Source organism: Ammospiza caudacuta, chromosome 6 (assembly GCF_027887145.1).
Source record: "Ammospiza caudacuta isolate bAmmCau1 chromosome 6, bAmmCau1.pri, whole genome shotgun sequence".
NCBI classification, from domain to species: domain Eukaryota; kingdom Metazoa; phylum Chordata; class Aves; order Passeriformes; family Passerellidae; genus Ammospiza; species Ammospiza caudacuta.
The window spans coordinates 28,060,677-28,079,079 of record NC_080598.1 but is presented as its reverse complement, the minus strand read 5'-3'; the positions used below and the strand labels follow the sequence as shown (position 1 = coordinate 28,079,079).

Here is an 18,403-nt window from a genome sequence, read left to right as displayed (position 1 = left end):
CTGCACCAGAGCACCTTCCCTGTCCTCCAGGGCAGGCCATGCCTGGCATCAGCACTGTCAGACATGGTGGGGGGCAGCCTGATAGGAATGGGTTCACTGTGCTGGTGCCATTAGCACTCTGGAGTCAGGCACTCCAGCAAGTCTCATGTCCCCATGCAAACCAGCAAGTTTTCAGATCAGTAAATAACCATGGGTTCTCACTTTTGGCTTAACTGCTTGCATTTTGACACACTTCAGATGCAAACATGCACACGGCTGGAGGCGGCTGCAGCTCCCTGCCCCCCTGGGGGCTGTGGTGTCCCCTCCCCCAGCCTTGTCCTACCCGCTCCTGGCCTCGCAGGAGGTGGGCAAACCAGGAGATGCTGCTGTTTGCCTGGTGGTGCATCCACCCCAGTGTACTTGCTGAGGTCTTTCAGTTGAAGTTCACCCCCGGGTCAGTTTTATTGCACTTTTATTTACAGAAAACACAGAAATAAAGCATTAAATGTGTTGGGCTTTTACCAAATGACCCAATCGCTTTTTTCCCTTTTTTTTTTCCTTCCTTTTAGTGGGTTTTTGGCACAAAGGAATATCACAGGTGTTACCAAACAACCATGTAGGAGCAGCTGACCAACTGCCCAGCCCAGTAACAGGACTTAAACAGACAGATATGTCGCACTGAGATCAAAAATGAGGAGGTTGTTACACTTTCAGCTTCCAGTCTAACGTGTTCATTTGGGGCAGGGGAAGTTATTCTGGAGGGGATGTCACCATTCATAAATTATACTTATATTTACCTCTTACATTGTAAAAGTAAACAGTGCAAAAGTACAGTACCCCAGACACCCTTCGGTTTGGAAAGCTTGAAGGTTGCTTTATACATTTTGTGTGTTTTGTAAACATTGTTACCCATCCAGAGTTCTAGCTCTTGATTGGAGAGACCCAACTCCTCCTGGCATCCAAAATGTATTGAGGGGGAGCAGTCACTTCCCCTGGACTCGGCCTTTGAGATTCCCGCTCAAGGTTTAGTGCAAATTTTGGAGAGAAAAAGACAAGAGAGAGAAAGAGGGGGAAACAAAAGGAAAGAAAATAAAATAAGGCATCAGTTAGAAACAGTACGCATCAAAACCAGGCCCGTTGGGGCTGCCTTAGGAGAAGGGCAGGAAGTCTCTCTCCTCCACCAGGCTGATGGAGAGGTTCTTCAGCTCCTCCTCGGAGCCAGCAGTTTTGTAGCCGAGCTGTGCCAGCACCTGTTGGCAGGCGTGCTGGGTGAACGCCACGATCTCGTAGGACAGACGGAAGCGCCACTTCTCCGCCGTCGCCGCCGAGTTGCGCACCGTCCCGTACTTGTGTTTGGAGGAGGACCTGTCTCCTCGGGTGTTGTTCTGTATCCAGCGCTCCACGTTGCTGTCCATGGGGATGCCCAGGAAATCATAGATCTCCTCAGTCTTTTTCATGGGGTTCCTGGCCAGGTCTTCGTACCGCACCAGCATGTACTTGCCCTTGAGCCACGGTGGCCGGTTGAGGCCGGTGGACACAGAGTTCCGGAAGTCCTCGCACACTGTGGTGAGCTGGGTCACGTCCAGGTTGTATGGCTTCCTGCCAGTGCCATCCCAGATCCTCCACAGCCTGTAGGTGTCTCGGAAGGTCTCACTCCGGGATGCCAGGATCCCCCGGGGGTCTCTCACCAGCTGGATGACCTTCAGGTTCAGCCGTGGGTCCTCCACCAGGGCGCGGAGGTCATTGACCTCGGGCACCCGTACAGTTTTGATGGCCACGTGGCCGTGCTCTCTGCAGGACTCAGTGGCCAGCGTCAGGTTCAAGGTCCCACACTTCTTCACGCAGTCTCCTTCCTCCAAGTGGAGATCCACAGCTCCCAGGGACTCACATACAGGTGGTGAGCACAGGGCCTTGCTGGCTCCCCTGCGGAAGAGGCGATCGGTGGTGTGGTTGACAGGCTGGGGCTTGATGTAGTTCTCCAGGAAGTAGAGGTCGCAGTCATACAGGCTCCTCAGCAGGTCTCGGCTGGCGCCCAGCATGACCCGCCTGTCTGTCGTACTCTTGCTCTGGGTCAGCTTTGGGATCAGGGTGTACTGGACGTGGTAGAGGGGCTCAAATAAATAGAAGACATCGAAGTGCTGGTTGAACAGCTGCCCGACAAATGAGGAGCCGCTGCGGGTGGTGGCAAGGATGAGAACATGAGTCTTCCTGGAGAGGTTGTACGGGAAAGTGGGATTCTCATCGCACAGCCTGTCAGCCACATCAGTGTCCTGGCTCAGGCTGCAGTTCACAGGATTAGGGATGGGGCAGCTGTGGAAGGACTTGGCAGTGAAGGTCCGGATTGCTGTGTACTGGATTGCAATGGATGCCAAGGCTAGGAGGAGTACAGCCTTCCAGGAACATTGCATGGCTGGTCACCTTCATGGAGCTTCTTCGCACGTCGTCTTGGTGTCTGCAACCCAACAGAAAATTCACAGGTTGAGCAAGGACTGCCAAGTATCCAACTGATGCAGGTACCAACAAATGCCCTCCTAATGTACGTCCATCAGTCATAACCATGTGAATCTCAGTCACACACTGCCAAGCCCCATTTCAGACAAGAAAAATAACAGGCAGAGGCTGGCAAGCCTGGAGAAACATGTCCAGCCAGGACTTCAGCTCTGTTCCTTCCAGGCTGTGGGTGTACATAAATCTTGTGGGCCCTAGCTCACCCCATGCACTGCAGCCCAGGCAGGGGGATGTTAGAACCTGGCAGTGACACTGTCTCCATCCAGCTGCTGCAAACTCTCTTCCCCAGCTGCCTTGTGAGTCACTTGTCACTTGGAACCCCAGTGCAGGAGCTGTGGCAGGGAAAGGTCAGGGGATGGTGCTATTATGTCTCCTCCAGCTGTCAGGATAAGGCATGGCCCATCCAGGCCAGCAACCTCCTGCCTGGGAGAGTGGCAATGTCTCTCCTGGAACTGCAAACCTCTTTGCACAGAGGTCCAACAGCCAGCTCAGTCTGTCAGCCTCTGGGGACAAGTGCAGCCAGAGCTGTGCCCTCAGCAATGAGCTCATAGGGCTGGTAAGATCCTGCTCCACTCTGGGATTCAGGGCTCTCCTATTCTGAGCACTAGAGGGTAAAAACAATACTACAAAGGAGGAAGCATGCGAAACTGCATCTCTTCCATACTCTATTGCCAGCCAGGGCAGTAGCCCTTGGCACCAGGGATGGGTGCAAGGAAGAGTGGGGCTGTAGTGCAAAGAACAACCTCAGTGGTGCTAGCCCTGCCTTGCCGCTGCCCACACACGGGCGAGGGTAGGGGAAACTGAGCAGGACTGTTGGATGGGATGCTCAGGGACCATGACCGGGGGGAGGACCTGTCATTCCAGAGGAGCTGCCACATTGCTGGGAGGGGATGTAACTGTGGTGCTGCTTCAGTATTCCCCCTGTTCACTAACCAAATAATGTTCATGGACTGCCTGCTGCTCTCCACAGCGCAGACATTTCACATCCACACACTATTGCCACCGGGGGATCGGGGTGGGGCTGGGAGATGGAACATAGAGGATGCATCCCAGAAACTCCAACAAGCTAAAGCACCCGTGTGTGGGAGACACACAACTATAAGCAATGGTTTTAAAGCTCCTCTGCAGCCATCTTCCTTCCATGTCTCTCCTCCCACAGTGTGGTACATTCACCTGCCCATCCACCTCCAGCAAACCGAGGGGACAAGACCCAAGTGTATCTGCTCCTCGCCCAGCAGAGCCCACTGTATCATCACTGCCATTGCTTCCTCTTGCCTGCTCGCTGTGGGTCCCCAGGGAGAACAACGTGCTGGCCCCAAGCTCATGGCGAGTGCCTGGTCCCCTGCTCAGCACCAGGTCACTGTGGGTGGCACTGTCAGAGCCAGTGCTGCTGCTGCTGCTGCTTGTACAAGGTCTCTGAGGAACAGCAGTGGACCAGTGATGGATTTCAGCATGTGAGGGCTGTTGTAGCCCAGAGCACACTGAAATCCCTGATGGGCTTGGGACAGTGCAATGTTCCTGATGTGTGGTCCCTGCAGAGCCCACAGCAGCTGCCACAGTGTGTTGTTCCCATGTCCTCCATATGTTCCACGCCCCAGGGAGACCTTGTCAGCCAGCAAGTGACACCAGGAGGGCAGCTCAGAGCTGCAGGTGAGTAAAAAAGCCTCACTTTTTTGAAATTAATATTTTTATTGCTTACTGATTGCCCCAGCTGATTTGTGGAGGCAGGGAGCTTCAGGAACTACCAACTCCAGAGATTTCTCACTGGGAACAGGGGTTTAGAGCAGGACCCCAGGACAGGGGGGCTGGCACAGCTGTTGCATGCAGCTGCCCACCAGCACTCCCTGTGTCTGTGCACTAAGAGCTGTGCTTTAGACCCAAAATGATGCTTTGAATACAGGTTGCTTTCACCTGGACTGCTGCCTGCCAAGGATTGTGGCACATGGCTGGAGGACCGAAGTCAGAGATGCTTGGCTATTGCTGCTGCTGGATTTGTGTTACCCACCCTGCAAAGGGGAAACTCCACAGTGTCCACATGGGATATTCTAGCCCTTGGATAAAGTGTTTTCCCAGGTCTGGTAAGGCAGAACAGGACAGGAGAGTCTCTGCTGGGGTCTCCTGGCCCAAGTGACTTCTGCATGCTACCTAGGTGGAAGCCGTAATGGGAATGCTTTCCTGCTCTCTAGTGATGGCCAACCACACTGCATCCCTCACACAACCTCAACTCCTACTCTTTGCTTCATTGCTGATGGATGCTGGAGCAGGTGAGACTCAGATTGTCCTGGTTATAGCAGAAACCTGCTACCAGCTCCCCAAAACAGGCAAACCAGAGATCAGATGCCTTCTTGGTCCCAATTCTCACCAGATCACTCACTGGCTGTGAGCATTTCAGGTTCTCCACCCACACTGACCCATTCCCCTTTGCAATGTCCCAAGTGGCAGAGGGGAAAAAACGGGGCATTGATTCACCTCCTTGACTGAGCAAATGCTAAACCCCAGCCCAGCTTCAGCCTTTGCTGCTCCTTGACGTGTGCCCTGCCCATCTGCTGAGCTGCAATCAGGGAGGGGAAGGTTTTGGGAGAAGGCTTCCCTCCCTGATGTCTCATCTGTGGCCTTTAAAGCCAGCCAGAGAGAGCCTCCTCTCACCTCCCAGCTGGCTCTTCTGCCTCCTCCCATCACTGCCTGTCTCTGAGGGGCTGCAGTTCCTGCTCAATCCTGCCCGGGGCTCCAGGGACAGTGGCCACTGGCAGCTGGGTGCTCTGGAGGAGTTCCCAGGGCAGCAAAAGCACATGGCACCTGGGAGCTGCCAGGACAACTGAGGATCACTTTTACTCCCACTGCCCCTTGTTCATCTGTCAGACACAGCCAGGCTGGTGTGACCACCTGCCAAGGAAGAGCTGTGCTGGGCTCCACGTGGCTCAGAGGGGCTGGCTGAGCAGTGGCTGCAGCCACCATGCCCCAGGAGGATGTGTCCTGCTCACAGGCACAGCAGGACAGCTGCTTGCACTCCCATTCCCACCCTGAGGAACTTTCTTCTTAAACTGGCCTGATAGCCAGGGCTGGCAGCTCAGACAGCAGCTGAGAGAGGGCCATGCCCACATGGAGCTGCATCTGAGAGTCCTGTGTGAGGCATGGAATGTTTTGGCACCTCAGCCCCTGACATGGGAGTCACTGGATACGCTGGCCTCCTAGATGGTTCTGTGCTAGAAGTGTTCTCAGTCAAAATCACCCTCTGCTCTGTCTCCAGCTCAGCTCCACCAAAGATGATGAGCAAATGCAGCCCCAAGGGGGGGAGCCAAGTTCAGTGTGTCCTTCCAGGGAGTTGGGACTATGAGATGGAGCATGGGGTAGGGGTACATCACTCACACCTTCCAGCCCCTGGCACTGCTGGTACTGCAAGGGGCCTGCCAGAAGGCACATGAGTTCTTTTGGGACTCTGCTGGGGCCACCACTGCCCCTTTCCCAACCCTAACCCCCTTGTGGTCACAGCATAACAGAGGGGACTCTGCTGCCTTGCCTGCATCTCTGTGCAGCTGCCTGCAGTCGCACTGGGACCAGGCTGTCCGCAAGGGATACACAGCATCCGGCAACCGGCTCTAAGTGCAGCAGGAGGCCAGCCAGGGCCTGGCACCGGGACAGCAGCATTGTCTGTGCGAAGAGGAAGGTGCTGAGCCTTTCCTCTCCCCTGCCCCACTTCCCGCAGCCCTGAGCCCAGAGGAAGGGAAAGGATGGGCGCAGGCAGTGGAACCTCCCCCACCCCGTGCACCTGCCAATGGTAGCGGATGCGTAATCACCTGCCTTCCTCTTCCTCCTCCTCCTCTGCTGACTCCCAGCACTGCTCCGAAGGAGATGAGCAGGCAAGAAGCCAGCAAGACGGCCCGGAGTGCCGGGGAGATCGGAGGTGATGAATTAAGCTGAATGGCATCTGTGAGTCACCGGTGCGGTGCGGGGAGCAGTGCATGGAGCCGGCCATGGTGCGGCAGGCGCCGGGAGCTCCTGTTCCGGGCATGGTCTCCCTAGGTTTGATGGGAATTACCTGCTTTTGGAGCCATGCAGCCAGGCCGTGGCACTGAATGCTGCACTGGCAGCTGAGTTCAGGCACTGCTAGGCAGGCTGGAGTCTGTGGGGAAGTTGCAGGGGTCAGTACCTCTCACAGGTCTGCTCCGCTCCAAAAGCAGCTAGGTGTAATGCAGGGCAGTGTCTCATGGCACTGTGGCACTCTCATCCTCATGGGGCAATCCCACATCATCTCTACATGGGCAGCTGCCTTGACTCCTGCCCCAAGCCTTCCCTGAAATTCCTTTGCTCCCCGGAGTTGGCCATGTTCAGGCAACTCAGAAGTGATGGCAGCTTTATGCAGGAGCCCTTGCAGTTACTGCTACTGCTGTCCTGAAGGCTCTCTCACAGGGCAGTCATAAGAACCCTGCTCTTTTTGGTAGCCTTCCAGGCTGTCCCCCTCTCTCAACAGCTCCCCAGAAGCTGTACCCTCAGCCTGGCTGGGCTCATCCTGAGCTCCCTTTCCACTGTCAGGGAAACCTCTCTGCTTCCCCATGGCAGGAAGGAAGGGAAAAGGGAGCTGAAGAAGGTGTGAGGGTTTGTGCAACACACATGCCTGCTCCAGCCTTTGTAAATGCCCTGGCACACTGGAGGAGTGCCTGAGCCTTGCCAGTTCTTCCCGCAGGCCTGCCTGGTGCCAGTCCAGCTACCGGCACCCTCTACCCCCAAAACCGATTCCCGCCAGCAAGGCTGTTTCCATGGAAACGGCAGAGTGACTCAGGACTTTGGGACCAGCTGGAAAACACAACTGTGAGCAGCGATCGCCTGAGAACCACCAGGCCAGGGTCTCAGTGCCAGGGAGAGGGGTGGATGGCTGCAGAAGTGGGCAGGGCTGCCTGCCCACCTGCCCACACGCTGGGCGCAGGCACGCTGGCACAGAGGGGCACACCCTGCACAAGGCCGTGGGTTGTAAGGCAAAACCCCTCTCCTGACACAAGTGAGACTGCAGCACGCTCACCAGGGGATGCATCCCAAAATGTGACTCATGGCAAACAACCCCTCTTCCCCCTTTCCCTTCCCCCACCCAGAGACTCCTGCATGCATAGTCACCCAGAGAATTCACAGCATCAACTTCAGCACCTGCTCAGCCCTGCACCTGCACCTGCACCTCTGTCCCCTGCCCAGCATGTAACACCCCTGCATGCCGTGCCCAGAGCAGTACAGCTTGTTGAGAGCTGCTGGAGGGGACAAGTGGCAGCCAGCACCCTGCGGTGCCCCCCTGCCCAGCCAGCAGCTCCCTCCTGCAGCCCCACTCCTCCCCACCTCACCACCCAGGCACAAAAGTTAAGTCGCAGGTTTGCAAAACAACTCTCAGCCAGTGACCCACTGGCAAAGGCCCTAACACATGCCAGCATTCTCCCAGCACATCCCATTCTCTCATCTGAGCAAAGAGTTTATCCTGTACAACAACATCGTGGCCACCAAGGCAGGGAAGACAGGCTTCTGGTGGAGTGCAAGCACCCACTTGGTCGCAGTGGCTTAGTCATGCTGTTGGCTCTGCAAAGGCTGGTGGACACCAAACATGCCTGTGGGCCACCCAGCCTGGGCTGCACCCCACCACTCCCCAGAGGAAAGAGAGACCACTGAGAAAAAGCAGCACTGAGCTGTCCCCAATCCGCTGCTTGACTCTAGGCACCACCACAGACACGTGAGCAGGGCTGGTCTCTGCCCCCAAGCCTCCCCCTCAGCAAGCCCCACCAACATGAGATCCTGATGTGGTGGAAATGAATTCTCAGCCTTGCCTCCTCTTCAGCCATACAGGATTAGAGCTTCCCTACAGTCACAGCTCCAAATGCCCGCTGGGACTCGTGCCCGCCACCTTCCTTGGGTGCCTCACCGTGTGCCAAGCAGAGGTGCTTCGTGCCCCCTTAATTCTGCTCTTGCATTCATCACCTCCTGGAGCACTTTTCTTATGATAAGGCACAGGACTCCTGCGCTCAAAGCCATCCTGGCATGTCCCCCGTTCCCCTACCTCTGTTCTTCCTCTCTACATTTCAGAGGGACCGACAGATCCTGTAACGCCAGAAGATTACTGCCCACTTTGACCAGCACTTAAACAGCGCAGGACTTTCAACAGGGAATCAGTGTCTTTCCTACTGGCACACAGCGTACACATTTTCAGTTAATTAATCACTATCAAGTAATGCCAACCAACCCCAGCCGGTCCCAGAGTTTTCTTATCACAACATCCACCTGTGCCTGTTTATCCCTTATCTGCTGAACTGCATCTGCCTCTTCCCGAGGATGTGAACACCTCGGTAAACCAAATACAGGGGGTTTTGTGCTCTCCACCTTCCCCTGAGCCAACCACCAGCCTGCTCACTCCCAGAGCACTCCCTGGCAGGAGCTGGGAAGGCTCTTTTGGGATGAACGCGCTCATTCACCACCTCAAAACACTCTTTTTGCAACGTCCCTAACCTACGGCCGCGTCAAGAGCCCAAATCTCGAACCGCACAGCTTTCCCGTAGGATTGCTCCATACTATGGCGTGCTTGCACCCCACTCTGCGAGGTCTCCTCGTCAGCCTGCGCCCTCACGGCAGGTTTCTCACACCGCCGGGAGGTCTGACAGCAAACGCGGGGGCATTTGCGCCGCCGGCTGGCGCGGCTACGCGGCCGGGCAGGGCATCTGGCCTCCGTGTGCCACCGGGGACTTACTCACTTGCTCCAGGCGCAGCTCCTCGCCCAGCAGCAGCCCAAGTTTCGCGGCAGCTCGTTCCCCCGGGGGTCTGGGGCCAGGGCTGCTGTGCCCCCGCCGCTAAGGCGGCCCCGGGCGGCGGCTCCCCCTGGGCGCTCGCAGCCCGGGCCGGGGTCCCGCCGCAGCCAGGCTGGGCACCAGCGGGAAAAGTCCTTCCCGCCGCTGCGGGCGACGTCGCGCTGCCTTGGAAAGTTGGTGGCGCGGAAAGGGTTAAGAGAGAGCCCCAGCCCGCCGGCCCCGGGCACCCCCGCCGATCTGCGCCGCTCTCCCCCCACCGCCGGCGCTCCTTACCTGGCGGAACGCCCCGGCGGGCTGCCCCCCGCATCCCCGGCCGCGGACCCTGGGGCGGGGGACGCCGAGCCCGGCCCAGCCCGGCCCGGCCCGGGGGCGGCAGCCGGCGGAGCTCAGCGGGCGGCGCTGCGGGGGCTCATCCCTGCCCGCGCTGCCGCCCTGCCCGGCCCTGCCCTGCCCTGCCCGCGCGGGCACCCGCCGAGCGGGGCCGCCTCTCCACGCCCTCCGCGCCGGGCGAGGGGCGGGCGGCGAGGGGGCTGCGCTGCTTCCCTCCCTCCCTCCCTCCCTTCCTTCCTCCCTCGGGCCGGCAGCGCGCACGGGCGCACGCAGCGCGGCGCCAGGCACCGGCTCCGGCAGAGCCTCCGCGCCGCCCGCTCACCCCAGCCCGGCCGCGGGCCCCCCGGCTTTGCAGGGCATGAAACTCCCTTTTCCTTATTTACCTCCCCGAGGCGCCCGGCCGGAGCGGCCAGAGCCCCTCCCGTCGCGGGGGCGGGGGGGGGCCGGTGAGATGTGTCCCCCAGGCTGGGTGCTGACAGGGACAGGCGATCCCTGCGGCCCGGCCGGACGCGGGGCAGCGGGACCCTCACCCTCTCCGCTCGCCCCACTACGGCCCCTGACGGACTCAGTAGTGACGATGGTGCACATTCATCCCCTTGTTTTCCGGTGGCCTTTGCTCATCAGAAACAATATTGTCATGGGGTCTGGTTCTCCAGCGCCAGGAATCCTCCCTGTGCCGCCTAAATCAGGGCTCACCGCCACAGGCAGAGTCCAGAAACATCCTCAGCGGTGCCAGTACAAAAATCTGGCAGGTGATGGCACCTTCCCACCATCCATCCCACCTCGGAAGGTGGGCTTTTCCTCTTCCTCGGAAGAGGAAAAGAAGCATGGGAGTGTGTCAGAGCAGCTGAAGTGGCTGTGCTCTGACAGTCACATTCCTCCTCCTGCTTCTGTTCGACCCCTAGAAACAGGTCGGACATTTACTCTTGGCAACTTTTGAATGTTTCCCTCTTATCTAGTGCTTGCCAACTAAACTGCATTTTTAGCAGTTTAACTGCAGCACTGCTGAAATCGCAGCTGCCAGCAAAAGACAGGTTATGATTCTGTAGATGCAACAATGGATATTCATTTTTTTATATCCCTGTTTTATTTGGGGCATGTTTGGATCTGCCTGGGCACCGGGCACAGCAATTTTCTTCTTACATCCACGTGAGCAACATCCATCTCCTGAAAAATCCTGAGCTCTGCAAGCAGCTGTCTCCCAGCTCAGGGGTTTCCAGATCTTTACCTCTGACTCTAGGATTTGCAACATGTAACTGTGGGATTACAGGACCAGCATGATCAGCGGCCGCTCAGAACTACACTTGGCAGAGAGCAGGCTATGAGTAGCAGTGGGGCCCAGGTCTGCGCTGCACTTGTGTCAAGAGAAAAATAAATCCCTGGGAACACTGGGCTTGCCTTCCAGTCCCAGAGGCCTGCCAGGCTGCGACAGCAAGTTCAGAGCTATGAGATTGCCTTTAAAACTCGGGAAGAACAACGGCAGATTGTCACGTTTGTTGTTCAGCACTTTGGACTTACATTTGCTGTTTAGGAGTACTCAGATCTTGTGTGTCCAAAAATACTGGTATTTCTCAAGTTTTTTACTGACAGCCCTAGCCCTCTTAATCTAATTTTAGAAAACTTTGTAGGGATTTTATATTTATAAACAGTTGGTGCTTAAATATTATTTCCCTCACCATAGCAACAGCTCCCCATTGTAGCATTCGCTATACAGTGCTGTTGCATTGGTGTATTCCTGTTTTGAATGAGAAAGCCCTGAAGCCACTCTCTCTCTTGCTTGTTTTCCTACACCTTGCAAACGACAAGGACTGAGGATCCTGCCTGTCTGACTCTTCCTGGAGCTGGGAAAGAGCCATGCCACCAGCTGCTGCTGGAAACAAGCTGGTGGCCCTGGGATTTCTGTTGCTGGTGCTTCTCAGGTGATGTGCTGCTTAGGCCATCCCCTTCCTGCTGATTCATTTGCCATGGTGTAGCCCACCTGGTATCTGTGCAATGGCCCCCAGTGCCACCCCTGTGTGGCTTACAGGCCTTGGGCAGCTGCAGGTGCCCATGGCATGCACCTGACCCATGCTCCCACTGAGCTGGCACCTCCAGCGAGTGGTGGGGAGCAGCTGCGAGCAGGCGTCCAGCTGGCCCACAGCCATGGCTGTGCTCCACTCCCACTGGGGGCCAAGGCAATGGAAGTGCAGGAATGGCAGGATTTCAAGGAGTTTGGCCAAAGGGGGCATAAACCAATCCAGGGACCAGTGCCAGCTAGAAATCAAGGGGCTCACAGTGAGAATACGAGCCCTGTGTGCTTCCCAGTCTTTCCAAGGAGTCAGAGTTTGCCCCTCTCTTGCACATCACTGAGACTGCTCTGAAGTTCATCTGCAGAAATCCAGGGTGTCCTGCAACTTGGAACAGTCCCAGAGATACTTGGACTTGTACCCACAGGTGCTGTGGAGGCTGTCTCATACAAAAGAAAGCATTTGAGGGAATAGTGAAAAAAAAAAAAAAAAAAAAAAGGAATAAAACCAGGGTTGAAGGAGAAACAGATGCTTCTGATGATTCCAGCTGGGCACGATCATGTTTTCTGATGCTGCCCTGGTGTTTTAAGTGTTAATCTAGAGAGATGCTGTTTGTTAGTACATATTACAGCTCTCTATCTCTGACTGTTGAGTATTAAAATATTAATTAGGCTCTGTGGTGTGTGTTTGTTGTCCAAGTGTTTTCAGAGGGAAGGACTGCTGTGGCTGTACCTCACCCTTATCAAGAAAATTTGGTTCTGTTTAAAAGGCATCATTTTCCCTCTGTGTGGCTCCAGGCAGGAGAGCAGAGAGACTGCTGGTGACTTGGTGAGTCAAACTCACCTTGCAAACTTGAAAGTTTGAAAATATCCAATTTCCATGCTCTTCAGCAACAGATTACTGCAAAGGGTTTGTATTTTCTTCTCTAAAGGTCAAAAAAGCCTACCTTAACAACATGTTTGGGAATATATGTAATAAAATATCAATGTGGCTATTAAGGTGATATGAAGGTTACTGTTCTAATCACTCCAAATGCAGTCCGGAGCAAAGTTATGATTTCGTCAGTAACCTGGCCACGTTACATACCCCATATATCCTGCAAAACGTCGGTAACTTAAAGAGCAAATCATTAGGGCACATAAATTTGAAGGCAAACTAATAGAAAACATTATTTGTGTGCCTAAGCAGGGCATTTTGCAAGTGTGTGTCAGACGGCAGTGCAGTGTTTGTAAGCCCACCTGCGTGCTACGTGCGGGAGGCTGTCCCAGGGCTGCAGTGCCGGCAGCCGCTCCGGCAGCGATGCAGGAGCCCTCCCGCCGGGACCAGGCTTCCCGTGCTGGAAGGAAGCGCCTCTCTGGAGGCCGGGAAGGTGAAACTTTGCTGCCGTCCGCGGAGGATGGGAGGTGCGTGGCACAGCAGGGGCTCGCTGGCGGCACGGCCGGGGCTGCGGCGGAGCGCGGCTGCCTTCTGCTGCCTCCTGCCCGCCCCGAGGCTCCCTTGGCAGCGCTGCAGCGGGCAAGCCTCGCTCCGGGAGCTTCCCAAGTCTGCCAGAGCCCCACGGGGTCACTGAAACCGTTCCTAAGCCCCGCAGGAGCGCCAGCCGAGATTTCTCGCCCAGTGATTTTTTTGATACCTTGATCTTAAGGGACAGAGACTGGAATATTTTGGGGACACCTGACTTTCAGAAAATGTTCTTTCTCATTGGCCTTCGTGTAGAAGCTTTAACAAAATACTTGACACTTATCATGCTTCTGTAGTTCAGAAGGGGAGATAAACAGCTCATGCTATAATCCCTTCTCTTAACCAGCTAATAAATTCTGTGTGTGCAGGAGTGGCAATGTCCCAAGGTGTGTTTATTTACCCCTGCCTTTCACTTCCACCTTCCTCTTCAGTTTGCCTCCCAAGAGCTACAAGAAGTCAATATAATACATAAGGTAAAGGAAATGGATGAGGACAAAAGTAACTGCCTCAATGTTATGCAGTCACTTTGACATACTCACAGAATCATGGCTACAGATCAGTTTTAAATTGCTGGGCAGGCGTGGTGGGAGACATTCTCCTCCTCTATACAAAAATTAATTCAATCAACCACCCATTTGTAAAATCCCAGATTTTCGGTGCCAAATAGTCATGGCGGCCGCTCAGCCTTGCCCTGTGGGTGACAGGCTACAGCCTTGTACCCAGGAATTCCTGCACCACAGCTGTCAGCATGGGCACACCTTTTTCTCAGGAGAGAAGCCTTTGCAACCTGTGAGTTGTTCCAGAGCTTGACGTGCCTGATGGTGAAACATTCCCCTTATTTTTAGGCTGGAGACATTGAGTTTTGGCTTCCAGCCACTGGATCACATTATGCCTTTGCCTATTAGATTAAAGAGCTATCTACTATCTGAACTATTTCTCCTGTGTAGGTATTAATAGATCATGATCAAGGCACCTCTTAACCTTCTCTCTGAGAAGTTAAATAGACTAAACTTCTTTATCTCTCATACTGAAGCAGAGTTTTGTGGGCTTTTAATGATTCTTGCTGGTCCCTCCAGCCTGCCTGATGTCTGTCTGAAAGCACACACCCCACAAGCACAGAGAGCATCCCAGGCCTGACCGTGAGAGCAGCTGTGCTAACTCAGCTAAGGATTCTGCCTTGGCTCAGCACACCTGCTCAGCACACTGTGACCCATAACAGCCTGGGCTGGTCACCCCCTGGCATCCCATCTTACTCTTGAGAAACCTCCCAGGAAAAGGTCAAGCCTTATAAGCTCCTGGGCTCTGCCTTACTCCTAGCACAGAAAAGAATATAAATGGGACACAGTGCAGTTCTCCCCCAGCTTTGCTCAGCCCCCAGGTCATCCCTCCCAGGCCTGTTCCCACCTCCCCTGAGGTGAGTTCAAGAGGAAAATCATCTACTGCTGGAGACCCCAAGCCAGTATCAAAAGCCACGTTGGACTTACACATATCTTTGTATTTTTGTTTTCTTATCTTTACAGGGGTACTTCAGCCTTCACCATGTGAAATATGCCCCATAAATCATGCTGTATCCAAGTCAACACTTTTACTCAGCCTGTATCTTTTGTAGTCCCATTTCCTTGGGAGTTAGAAATACAGTAGTAACTTGAGTGCTGCTTCTCGTGTTTTTAATAGAAATCATTCATATAGTATGAATCTGCAGAGGGGTTGGGTGTGAATTTACTAAGACACTCCATATTTCACTGGACTGAAAAGGGGAGGATTCGTGAAAGTGTCAGTGAATGCTGGAGATTGAAAGCCTGGTTAAAGAGCAGTTTGTCTTTTTGACAGCCCACACCCCTTCCTAACCAGTCTTGGGCAGCTGCCTCCCTGCCAGCCCCACAGAGCCTTCCCAGCTGCCTCACACAGGTAAAAAACCCTCAGAAACAATCTCTCAGAAATCCTTGGTGGCATCCTTGGTGACATGGGTTGCTTTGATCTCAGAACAAATGACAGGGCTGTCAAAGCCAGCCATGAGTGCTACCTTCGTGCAATGCCAGGGTAAGGTGTTCCACGTTCACACACTCACATGTCCTGAAAATTCCTATCAGGGATTGAATAGTGGGGATCATTCAATCATGGTGCAAGACAGCAAGGTCTTAAAGAGGGGAAACTGACTTTATTATACAAAGCCTCTAATGTGTTTCCCCATTCATGTTCTCTTATGTACAAACACCAAGATGTGTGTTACCAAGGGTTCTCCAGGACCTCTGTGACCCAGAGCATAGGGGATGCTGGTTGCTGGGTCCTCCCTATGATTCCTGTATTCCTCTTGCTGGGAAATCCTGAACTAGTTTTTTGGATTGATGTTGTCTGTCTGTTCAGAGTTGTCTTTTGCAACTATATTCCTACTGGGCTAACAGGAAGAAATAACATGGTGCTGTCTTCTGCTAACATAGCATTTGTCCTGAGGCTTATCAGACCTGGGATTGGTGGTGCTCTGTCTGACTAGCTGGAAGTGCATCCTTGCTTATGAACACAGCCCCTCTTTGAGGCCCCGTTCTGCTTCTCCCCCAGTTCATACATGAGTCTGCATTTGTCTAGCATCCATACCAGCCTTAGTATTTCCATTACAAGACTCTGCAAGGACTAAGACATGTAGGGGGACAGAATATAAGTAAATAAAGGTAGTATAGAAAGTAATTGTACCCCCTAAAGAGTTGCAGCTGGGTTAATTATTAAGGATTAGGAGCAGGCCTGATGTTAACAGGCCACAACTGTAGCCAATCAGAAGTGTTATAAAAGAGTGGATTGGTTGGTTGAGGGGAATTAGAGTCAACTGGCTGCTGTGAGGACAGGGGAGAGTCAGTGCTTAGAGCAGCTGCCTGCAAGAAACATCAAGCAGGTATGAAACTCTAGCAATATGGAGCCCTTGCCATGTAATGACAATACAACTCTTGCACTATAATGACAACAAAGACAGGGAACAGCCTGCCACCTGCTAGGCCTGGATGCCATGTGCCCTGTGTGTAGGGGGAAATGAGAGCCCCTCCTTGCAAACTGCCAAGGCTGGGATGCTGGCCTGAGAGGAAGGTTTAGGCTCTGCTGGATCTTAGAGCAGGTCTGTCTCAGTATTCAGGCATTTTGGGTCAAATTAATTTCCCATTTTGTAAGAAAAGGATGCAAGGTCTTAGATTGTGTGTGGTGCTGTTTGTTACTTGCAGTGCTTTGGGGGTTTTTAAGTTGCTGTGAGGTCGGTACAACCATGGCCACCACATTTGATAGGGGTCCCCCCAGAGCAGAGGCACCCTGAGAGGAACTGGCCAGTCCACAGGGAAAGCATGAAGGCTGCTGCATCCTGTCTGCAGAACTTGAGACTAGAGAAAAGTTTGACTGGGGGGGCTATAGTTCTGTTCTGAGATAGTTTTGCCTCTGTTCCAGCTCAGGGATTGCATTGGTGAGGGCATGTCTGCTGTAGGGGATCAGGGTGCTTGCCTAGGGAGGGGCTGCTGGCCTGGCCATGCAGCAGCAGGAGGGGATGGGACCTGCTGTGCCCCCGGCCCTGACCCCAAGAGGTGAGCACTGTCTCTGGCAGAGTGCCCAGGGCAGGGGAACTGGAGCATCGCAGAGCTGTCTCTCTGCTGGAGAGCCAGGTGTGACCCACCTCACCGGCATGCACAGCATCTGCTCTGCCTCCCCAGCCCTTTTCATGTGGTTGCCACACTTCTGCAGAACCTTAAATTAGCTTGGCATCAGTGGAGTCTCTCATTTCATCCTAAACTGCCTGAAGTTCACAAATCCTCTGTGAGAGCCTCTGTGTAACTGGGATGCACGTGAGTTTGTGACATTGCCACTGCAAGCCTAGTGCAAGCAGCTGCCTGTCTCTCTAAGGACAGGGGGTCCCCAAGGAGACCCTGCCTCCCCCAGATGCTGCTCAGAGGGTGCAGCAGTGTGTGCTCTGAATCCCTGTGCAGTTTGGGTACCAGTCCCATGCCCTCTCCAAAAACATCATGGTATCCATGAGCCTGAAAGGGCTTCCTCACTGGCAGTGCACTGCTCCTTGCTAGTGTGCAGGGCTGCCCTGGGAGGGAAGGGGATGAACCTTCTTTCCACTGGGTCTGTGCTGGCAAAGGTGGGGAGCTGCTGCTCCACCCTGCCCTGACACCCCAATCCCTGAAACATTGCCTGTGTCCCGGCAGAGGACATGGCTCCAGGGCTCGGAGAGAAAATGCTGTTTAACATCTGACAGGTCATGCACCCAGGTCACTGTGGAAGTATGGGTTTACACACCTCTCACGAGAATAGGGTGGGCGAGGCTGGGGGGTTTGCCTCTGGCACCTGCCACCCCCTGCGAGGTACGTCCCGGCCTGGCCTCCCTTGGCTGCAGGTGCCGGAAGCCCTGGGGCCAGCTTCCCCAAGCAGGCGTCCTTCCTTCCTTCCTCTGATTTGTGTGTGTGCTGGTGGCTGCAGCAGCTCCAAGGGCCAGGGAGGGCTGGTTCTCTGCCCGGCCAGGCTGGCTGCGCCCAGTCCTGTCCCGAGGAGAGGGGGAGCTCATCAGCTGCCTTGGGGAGCGCAGGAGTGGTGGTGGCCTTGCTGAGCAGGGCTGCAGCTTCGCATGAGGGCAACAAAGTCACGTCTGGAGAGCTCAAAGAGAGGGGATGCCGTGCCAGGGTGGTGGCAGCGGCAGGGCACGGGGCAGGAGGAGCAGAGCCAAGGCCGCTCTCCTCTGGGAGCTGCAGGAGCGCTTGCCGGGTGCCTCATCCCGCTGCAGCCCCCGGCTGCGGGCAGCGATACAAACCAGCCTTCTCAAGGAGCCCTGCGAGCTCGGGGCTGCCGGCGGGCAGGCAGGGGCAGGCTGGCCGGGGCAGGCGGGCAGCCCCTCCGTGTGCCCGTGTCCCTGCTCCGCCCCTGCCGGCAGTGAGCCCCTCAGGGAGCCGCGGGGACGGGCAGGCTGCGGCCCGGGGCTCCTGCTGCCCAGCCGGGGCCGTTCCCACCCTGCCATGCCACCCTGCTGCTACAGCTCGCTCCCTCCCCGGGCCTGCAGGCTGCTTGATAAAACTGGGCTTCTCCTGAAAGCCAGGCTGGGGAAGAAAGAGGGTGGAAAGTCAGGGCGTTGTTCACGATGCCAATAGGGAGTTCTAGATGGTCCCATGGGACCGTGAAGGCCACGTGGGAGCTTTGGTTGGGCACCAGGCAGCCGAAGAGGCCACAGTACCATGGCATGGGGCACAGGCTGGCTGGGGTCCATGGGAGTTTCAATTCAGAGTTCCACTTGTGTACCTGTGGCTGCTGCTGTCACTATCTGAGCATTGAAATCCTGGATTAGCTCAGTGATACAGATTCAGGAGGTGCCTTCCAAGTTCACCCAGC

General features: G+C 55.1%; 1 protein-coding gene across 1 annotated transcript; it reads right to left on the bottom strand.

The window, feature by feature from the left end:
• Positions 1-510: 510 nt before the first annotated feature.
• On the bottom strand, positions 511-9,669 carry CHST1 (carbohydrate sulfotransferase 1). The gene is made up of 2 exons (XM_058807372.1): positions 9,531-9,669; positions 511-2,431 (listed from the first exon to the last, which is right to left on the bottom strand). The coding sequence occupies exon 2, from the start codon at positions 2,385-2,387 to the stop codon at positions 1,128-1,130; it is 1,260 nt and encodes a 419-aa protein (XP_058663355.1). The 5' UTR covers positions 2,388-2,431; positions 9,531-9,669; the 3' UTR covers positions 511-1,127.
• Between the last annotated feature and the right edge of the window lie 8,734 nt (positions 9,670-18,403).

Bases quoted from the DNA above. Each gene is read 5' to 3' on its own strand.
- CHST1 (XM_058807372.1), bottom strand. From the start codon at position 2,387: ATGCAATGTTCCTGGAAGGCTGTACTCCTCCTAGCCTTGGCATCCATT.